This window comes from Colossoma macropomum, unplaced genomic scaffold (assembly GCF_904425465.1).
Source record: "Colossoma macropomum unplaced genomic scaffold, Colossoma_macropomum, whole genome shotgun sequence".
In the NCBI taxonomy this organism is placed as follows: Eukaryota; Metazoa; Chordata; class Actinopteri; order Characiformes; family Serrasalmidae; genus Colossoma; species Colossoma macropomum.
Genome location: NW_023494785.1, coordinates 16,752,935 through 16,762,153, shown reverse-complemented (window position 1 = coordinate 16,762,153; position 9,219 = coordinate 16,752,935). Strand labels below are relative to the sequence as shown.

Sequence of the window (9,219 nt, the reverse complement as noted above, 5' to 3'; positions counted from 1 at the left end):
TGCACATTCTGAGAAACTACTGCCAGTATGATCGCCAGGAGTCAGAATCTACTTCACTGCACAATAATAGTTTGAATCAACATAACCTGTCTTAATATGACAAACTATAGGTATGTTTAAAGGGTCCATATCCCACATCTTTCTTGTGTTTTTTTACCACGACGCTTGTGTCGTTTTATGTACCAAAAATTCACTTTTACATTAATATTTTCCAGACTGTCTCTATCCTTTAGAAATGACCTATGTACATGGATGTTCTGATTGGCTGCCCTGTATTGCGGTTAATTCAAAAAGCAGCCCCAAATTAAAACACTCCGTAACTTGAATGTGAATGGGCGGGGCTAATTTGTTGTAGGCTGTATAATTCGATACATTTAAATGCGTTTTTTTTTTCATCACAAAACAAATTAATTCAATTAAAAGTTTCTGTTGGTGTCCAGTAGTGATATTTAGTGTTTTATCTAATGGGCTGATATCACAGTGTAAATTATTTTAATGGTTTAACAGGTATTCTGGTACTTATTTCAGATGCATTTCATGGTTTCCTAATGGGATCTAAAGGTGCCAGAGAGGAAACTAGGGGTCTGTAATGGTAACCATTCAGCCAATTCCCATTAGAAAGCAAAACCACCAGGCTTTAAAACTAATGGTTCTAATAGTCTTTTTCCAGCAGGGTGGGTTGGGGAATGAATGGCACGTTTTGAAACGTTAACAATGTTTGCTTTTCTCAAAGTGAGGAAATGCTTTCTGTAATACGAGACCTTTATAGCCACAATGGATTTCTAGGTATGTTTAATATTGACATCAAATATATGATTACTTAAAAATGAATTCATTTAAAAATTCTCTTGCACGTCTCTTGGAAGCCAATGTGTTTAGTGATTTAATAGCAGCACTGTTTGTAGTTCTGAAATCTTTGATTGATACTTTAAAGTTGTGGTTCAACAAATCCATACTGACAGTCCTATCCTATGCCACCAAGTCATAGCTGTTCAGCAATGACATAAGATGAAACTGCAACAGGTTTGGTTGATTCTGTTCTCTGTACACATAGAAAGGCAGGAAAATTCTGCCAGTATTTCTGTGGTTATTTGACTTGATTGAAGAAAATGATGCATTGTATTAGTCTTCACCACGTGGGATGGTTCATCCCATGGATGTGGTTCTGTTTGTATAGGCAATGTTATCATAGAAAAAGGATGTTAATACCAGCTGTTACTAGGGAAACTGTGGTCACGTAAGGCCTAACCGTCTGCATGCCTTTCCAATGTCTCAGACAAGTTTAAGATAGAGCCTACTCTGACGCCAAGCCTTTTTGTATAGAGGAGATAAAAATAACAACACGCTCTTAGGCAACAGATAACTTTACCCTGAGATCAGTTGATACATCAGGCAAACAACATGTGTATATTCAGCATAAGGAAACCCTTCCCTCATGAAAATCAACAAAAGGATGCTAGGCCAAAATTTTGTGTAGCCCTAAGGAATGTATCACACTGTTAATGCAGGAAGTAACTTAAAATAACTTTAGCTTTCAACTGAAAAAAGGGAAAAACACATTGTTTCAATATTTAGTACTCTGTCAAATCTTGACTTGCTAGTGTATTTTTTTGTCTGTGAACAAATGTTTTTTGTTTGTTTGTTTTCTATACAATGCTTTTATGCTTTTAGTATTGAAAGCATGTATGATTTGTTCATTTCAGGGTATGATTTTGATGGCTGTTTTCTTTTTCTGTTTTTCATTAGACTTTCAACGAGCAGTGGACCTTTTTTCTGTCCTGTTATAAACTGACATTAAATATCTCTTCAGAATCCCACAGAAAATGTACTGGATTATTTCACAATATTTAATTACCATGTCATATCGTTGCAACAAACATAAGAAGAACTGGATATGATAAAATGCCTTTCCTAATCTGAAACAAAACAAAAACAAACAAAAAATACACACACGAGGAAGATAATAAACAAGGAAATTATTTGTTTATTTACCACATTTACTTGAAAATAGTGATTTGCATTTAGTTTGTGGAAAAAGTGTCTACACAGTTAACAAGAACCATGCATGTGGCTCTGAAAATGTATTAAAAATAATCATTTGAAATAATTCATTAATATAATCTTTCAGGAAAAAGGTAAATAAGACAGAAAATATCAAGTGGTGTTGATATAAAATGCAGTTTTGGCTCAACTCGAAATGTAACCCATCTGAATGTGTTTACTCAATTCCACTACATTCACACCTGGAATACCAGCCTGTGAATATCATTGGCTCAACACAATTAATCAATGACCAGACACAGGATTTTAGGAGAGCGGGCATTTCTTCCGAATGTTGTAGTTTAAGTCATTAGCAAGCTTGCGCAAGATGTGCTTGGTGACACACTTGGAGCGGTTCTTGGGATTCTCCTTACAACAGATCATAGAGCTGCTGAGTTGATCATCGCATACCTCATCCACAATATTGTCGAGCTGAAACAAAACATGGCCGTTTCTGATCAATAACAGACAGGCAAGATGCTTGAAGGATCAATAACCTAACTTGGATTTAGTATTCACCTTATTATTTTAGTGTTACTGATAAAGAAAACAAGTTTAGAGCATGGCTGTCCACAAATACATCGTTTATCTTATCAACATCACAGATGAAGGAGCAGAGATTATGATGAGCAGAAATGTGCACCAATACGTACCTGTGTGTGTAAACAAGCAGTATTCTTCTCTTCCACCGGGTGGCAGCACTGCTTAGACAATTTGCTTGCAAACATCTCCAAACCAAGATCATGGCTAGAGGGAAAATATTAAGATTCACATAGGCCACACTGGTTTTATATTCCACATTACATTGACAGTTACATATTACACTTACATTACGGATTACATTGAGATTCATATATTGTATTTATATTATATTACATATTACACTGAGATTCGCATACTACATATTACAGTCTGCATAAGTATGTCCAAGTATTTCAGTATAAACCTAGTCTATCCTGATAGTTAAAGAAAAATTGCAGCCTTTCTCTTCAAAAACAGGCGGAGCAGGCAGACTACATGTGTCACCTCATTTACAGTATATTGGTGTTTATTAAGGCAAGTTTGCAGTTTTGCTCTTTGCCCTGTGTCATTTCTGCTCCATATCTCACTATGCTCTTAAAGCAATTGCACCCTCCCAAAAACCTACCAATAAGAAAAAATACTTTTAAAAGAAGAACATAAAAACATGCTTAAAGTAAGAAAGAGTAGTACTGTCTAACAGGACAATCATACCTTCTCGATGTCATGTGATAAGTAAAGTACATATCACAGAACATGTCCAGAGTGGGACGTGACACACTGTCATTGTTGAGGATGTAGTCTGGATTTGGGGCAGCAGTGGCAAAACAATCATATTTCTCTTTCCTTTCATCCTTTTCACAACAATCAAGCTGGTTCACATCAACCTTCTTCTTATTCATACAGAAGTCATCGACCATCGTCCTCCACTGCAGCAGACAGAGAGAAAGAGGCCGTGAGAGACAGAGAAAGATACAGTGCAAATGTTAATTAGACCAGAGCCTTTGTAAGGTCATCTATTCAGGAAAATCACAGCCTATCCCTACCATTAAATACACAGCATTCTCATGTCTGTATGGTTCTGTTTAGACATGCTCTATTTGCGTCACTACTGCAACACGCACTGATAAACACACACCTTCCTCTCAGCACAGGCCTGTTTTCCTTTCTTCTGTTTACAGCACTGATTAAAGCCTTTTTCCAGCTCATTGATGGCTTTTATTTCATCGGGCAGCGAGAGGTAGCCATTACGAGGAACACAAGTGGAGAGGTACTGGCGCCGTTGCTTGCGATTAGCACAAATTGATCCAATATTGCCAGAATTAGGGCGGCCAGGGGGAAAGTAGCTGTTCAGGACACTAGTCATTCTTCCTCTCACAGCTCTGGGAACCATCTGTGATCTGTTATGAGCAAGTACAGAAAAAACAGTTTTCCTCCAATATCTTCGCAAGCATTTAGAGGGAACAAATCTGGACCACTGTGGATGCGTAGAGTTAATAATAAAAACACCTAAATACTTGTAAGTCACTCTGGAAAAGAGAGTCTACCAAATATTTAAATCTGATTCTCTCTGATTCTCTGACAAAGCAGACTTATTCATTAGTCATGCAAGTATTAGTTAGCTTCCTGCGAAGGGGGAGCTGGTTTACTGCTTTTTACTATTCACTACCTTCTGGTGGACTTCATTGCTCCTTGACAACATAGTTCTAAGTGTGCACTTTGAGTTTACAGTAGTCAAATTTACCTTTTTTTCTGGCAGTTATCAGGGTTAAATTTGAAATCCACAGTCATGGATGGGATGTCAGCGTACGACTCCTGTCCGGAAGGCTCATATGATTTGTTTGGAGCAGCGTTCTCAAAGCAAGTCCATTTTTCTGACCCTTTCTTCTTGCAACAGTGATAGTGACTGGTCTTAACAGAGAACTCCTCGTCACAGAAGGCAGAAAGTGAGTTTTTCCACTGCAAAACAACAAAAACAAATGTTGCAACATAAAAAAATATATATGATTTTGGAGGCAAACCAAAGGTGGCAGGTGGCTAGAAAAGAGATATGGGGAGAAAGAATAGCCTACAGAGGAAAAGAGAGAGAGAGAGAGAGAGAGAGAGAACACACATTTGTGTTTCAACAGACTGATATCCTGTGGATTCTGTGTACAGATGATATCACTCAAGGCTGCCCACTGTTATGTCTATCTGTGCGCCACACCAAAACAATAAGAGGCAAACAAAATTATGGAGGGTTTTGCCCCACAGAGCCTTAATGCTTGTTTATTGTGATTTACATAAGGTAGAGTTTGTTTTGTTTGTACAGCAATAGCACATCTACTCAGATAATGTGGTGGAAATGAACCGAAAGAATCAATACAGAACACATCTACAAACAAGTAATGCGGCTTGAGCGGCCTATCAATGCACTATATAGTTGATACTAGGTAGCCAGTGAATGTTACGGTGTTCAAAAGAAGTGCTGAGACACTCCTATCATCATTTGTGTTTTTAAAATCATTTTATTTGTTAATGTACTATGAATATTTGGCTTTAAGATATTCAGAAAAACAGAATTTCAGCTAATTTATAACTTATAAATCAATACTTTTAGTTGAACTGCACAACAGCAAACTACAAACTTTCACCTAACCCCCATTTACTAAACAGTTTTAGGACAATTATCCAAATGCATACACACTTCATGTTCAAAACAGATCTCCAATACTACTCCTTTAAAGCAACCATCCAACACACCTGACTTAAAATGCCAGTAACCTTTTGAAAGACACTTCTTTAGAAAATGTATATAATAGGTAGTAATACATAGTTAATTTAATCTGTCAAAAAATATTATCTTGTGGTTTAAATGTTTGTGAAAATCAAGTTCCTAATCAAGATGGTAGAGAAACTGACTCTTTCTTTATTCTTGTTATTTTTGTAAACTGTCCTGTTGAAAAATTGAAAAATTCTAAAATCAATACTGAAATTGTCTAAAGAGACCAGCAGTGTTCAACACCTGCCCTGCTCATGCCATCCGAAAGACAAAAATACAACAAGCCTGGCTGGGAATCAGTCACGCAAACTCATGCACTCCTTGCTAGAAGACTTCAAGTTGTCATTCAAAAGAAAATATGCAGAAAATATATATTAAATACTGGTCTACATAAATGAAATAGACACTAACAATTGTCCTGTTAACGTTTGAGTTTTTAACTACATTACTTAGGTTTTCAATTAATTACCAATATAATTTTGACTTTCAGTTTGTAAACCTGGTCGTTATTGCAGGCTGTTATCTTTTTTGGATGGATACAAATGAATAAATGATGACTTTAGCTTGGAAAATAATAAATAGAAAGACATAAATTGTATTTAGATAGTGTCCCAAGACTGATTTTGAGCACTGTAAGTCAGGATCACCTACTATTAACTCAAGTAGAGATATTTATGTAATTGCAATTGATTTTATCTTCCCTGTCTGTATGTAGCATCAGGACAGAGAAGGTCAGTGCATGACCACACTATACAGGCCGCTTTGCCCAGAGACAGCCAGATCAAGGTCTCCGATATTGTTTATAGGGCATATGAGACAGAAAAGGCCAGGGCTGGGTCTACGGTGCATCTGGAAAAAGGTTTTTTTACTTGTTATCTCAAAGCATCACCTGTGCACCTTCAACAAAAATGCAGTGGCAACCATGCAGACTGAAGCACTGACCAGTCCATACCCCAGCAGCTGTAACATCCATATTATTTACAAATGCAATTTTCCCTCTACAATTAGCTAAGTGCAAAGGCAGCAAGTGCCTATTGCTTTCACCCGCTACATAACCATATTCATGAACGGCGTGCACTAGAAAACCGAACATTCTTTCTGAATTCTCTATGAGTGTTCAAATCTCAGGTGACTCAAACCATGGGTAACAAATCACGCCTGACTCAGCCCTTTTAATCTGAGGGTGTGATAGCTCACGGGCTAATACTAAACACTGTGATTCATGATAATGCAGCCAGTGCAGGTAGACAGTACACGTTCTCACCGCTTTCTCTGTGCAGCACAGAAGCAGCTCCTCATTCTCAATCCCATGACTGCAACACACAGAGAACCAGGACTCCAGCTGGTTGACAGCGTTAGCCTGACGAACTAGGTAACCAAAGCCATTCTGAGGCAGGGTCTCCTTAGGATACCGAGGACGCTGGTTACCATAGCGACAGATGGCTTGGAAGTTGTTGGGCCCAGGTCGGGCAAGAGGGAACGGAATCTGTGGGTGGCCCATGGAGCGGGGGCCAAACACAGGAGGACCTGTGAACAGGAGGCACACAAAGAGAGACAGAGAAGGAGAAATGAACTATTAAAAAATGGGTGATGACAGAGGAACATATGGAAAGGAATGGGATGTGGGGGAAAAAAACACAACAGACAGTTTACTCTGCACTCTGAAACTTGCTGAGTATGCACCTGTTCATTGACTGACCGTTATATCATGTACTAAAATCTCAGTTACTACAAACACACAAACAGTAAAAATGAAGTGAAAACAAAAGATTTTGGCGTTCCAAGGAAGGAGTCAGGTGCCAAAGTTTCTCTCATTGTGTCACCTGGTCGCAGCACATATCTCTGAGTCAGAGAGATGTCAGGGAGCACTTCTTTCTGCTTCAGCTCGTCTTCACCGAGTTCAGCGAAATCTGAAATAAGACAGTACAGCAAGTTAATTATGTGAACTGTTGAACTTTCAAATGAATGAAATAACATATCTGAGAGATTTTGTTTAGCCTTAAGTCATAATCACTACACAGAATGTGGCTCGGTTTGTGATCATTTATGTCCTCCAAATTAGGTTAATGAGCTTAAGTTATGATAAAACTTCAGTTTCTTACAGCTCCAGCTCATTATAAGTGTTTTGGGACACCAGGTTAAACTGGAGAATGTTATTTGGCATTTTTTTATTCAATTTCATACTAAAATGATGTTTCTAAAATGGCCTATTTACAGCATTTAGAAGGAAAACGCTACTGACCACCAGCTCAAACTGGAATAAACAAAAAGTGTGTCTTTTTCACCTGATGTCCCAGAATATGTGAATCCACCCCATGCTGTGTTAAAGGAGGGTGAATAAAGTAAGAGCAATCATAAAAATGACTTTTATATTCTAGTACAGTCAAACAGACCTCCATCCACCAGGTCGTCTAATTCCAAAATAACTTCTCTTTGGCCCACAAACAGCTCTGGAAAAGCGGGACAGGACACATGTGTTATCAGTAATGCACAAACAGACTTGACTGCACAACAGCTGCCAAGTTCATACTTCTGAGGAACACTAAGGCAAAGAGTTTCCCAGTAGAAGCCCTGCAGGCCACAGTGCTCTCAGTAAGCACAGCTGAGGCATTCCAATGCTTTTAGTCACATCTTTGAAAAAGTTGTTTAAATGAACAACTGGAGGAAAACAGAACGTTAACAGTGCAGATTTCAACAAACGAGATTACGCAAGCACACGTGTAACCCACCCAAACACAGAACGGAACAGGAGTTCAGGGATCCTGAATTTAATCCCCTAAATCCTTCCAGTTCTGTCAAAAGACAACATGAAAACTCGGACATACGAAACACGGGCGCATCCCTTACCGTCCTCTGCCCTCACCACAAACACCACCAGCAGGAGCACGTATCGCTGTAGAGAGCCCATCGCAGCTTCTGATCCCGTCGTCCACTCCTGTAAGGTCGAGTGATCGGAGGCTCAACAGCTCATCTGCCTTTTTGTGGATTGCTCGGACAGTCACGTTCGGTTCTGCGCATGCGCGGCTCTTCTAACCAAACCCACGTTTCGGTTTGTTTAGGTTTTTTGTCTCCATGATAATAACTGACGCAGAAGTAGGTTAGATATTCCCGGATGTCCAGTTGTTTCTCAATTTTTCTGTAACATATACGCGTTTTGTAGTTGAACTGCTTCCCTTTTCTTCTTAAGTAGGGGTTTAGCTCGGCTAAACAGTGTGATGTGGTTAAAATGGTTACAAGTGTATAAAACCGAAACATTTGGATTTACATGCTGAGGCCTATACACGGTGGTGCTAGAAAGTTTGTGAAGCCCTTCATAAATCTAAACTAAAATGTGATCAGGTCCTTTTTAAAGGCAGCGTTCCCAATTCACATCTAGCACATTTCATTCAACCAACTAGTGATCTGATACAGCGAGGATGAAGGTTGGTGACCACTGTTCTAGAGATTCACATACTTTTGCCACCAAAGACATTTAATTTTGCATCAGTCTGCTCAATAAACTCATGAAAACCTGTACAATTGCTTGTGTTATGTGCTTTATGGGATTCTATTTTTCTGTTGTTATGACTTAGATGAAGATCTGATTACATTGTAGGTGAGATTTATATAGAAAACCAGAAAATTCTAAAATGTTCACAAACTTTCTAGCAGAACGGCAGTGGGGCTTCTTACTAGGCTTACATTATTCATCTATCAGTATAGGGAATGAAGTTTGTTAGGTGCTATTCTTTTCTTTTTGGGATTTCTTCAATCAAAACTAAAATCCTAGCTCGCACGTGTGAGGGATCAGCAACAGCAAAGAAACTAAATGTGAATGACTTAAATGGAGCTCAGTAAAAAACTATTTAATTCCTCACAAATATGCTTCAAATATGCAATTTTTCATACAATTATTATTA

The 9,219-nt window shown here is 38.4% G+C and overlaps 1 protein-coding gene across 1 annotated transcript; it reads right to left on the bottom strand.

The window, feature by feature from the left end:
- Positions 1-1,964: 1,964 nt before the first annotated feature.
- On the bottom strand, positions 1,965-8,341 carry ecm1b (extracellular matrix protein 1b). The gene is made up of 9 exons (XM_036584976.1): positions 8,168-8,341; positions 7,714-7,770; positions 7,144-7,230; positions 6,585-6,847; positions 4,304-4,518; positions 3,698-3,959; positions 3,274-3,488; positions 2,694-2,787; positions 1,965-2,472 (listed from the first exon to the last, which is right to left on the bottom strand). The coding sequence occupies exons 1-9, from the start codon at positions 8,226-8,228 to the stop codon at positions 2,308-2,310; spliced, it is 1,419 nt and encodes a 472-aa protein (XP_036440869.1). The 5' UTR covers positions 8,229-8,341; the 3' UTR covers positions 1,965-2,307.
- Between the last annotated feature and the right edge of the window lie 878 nt (positions 8,342-9,219).

Excerpts from the sequence above, each read along its gene's own strand:
- ecm1b (XM_036584976.1), bottom strand. The coding sequence starts at position 8,228 with ATGGGCTCTCTACAGCGATACGTGCTCCTGCTGGTGGTGTTTGTGGTG. Across the intron at positions 4,519-6,584 it reads TGTGCTGCACAGAGAAAGCG|TGGAAAAACTCACTTTCTGC; the intron begins GTGAGAACGTGT and ends GTTGTTTTGCAG. Across the intron at positions 3,489-3,697 it reads AGGCCTGTGCTGAGAGGAAG|TGGAGGACGATGGTCGATGA; the intron begins GTGTGTGTTTAT and ends TGTCTGCTGCAG.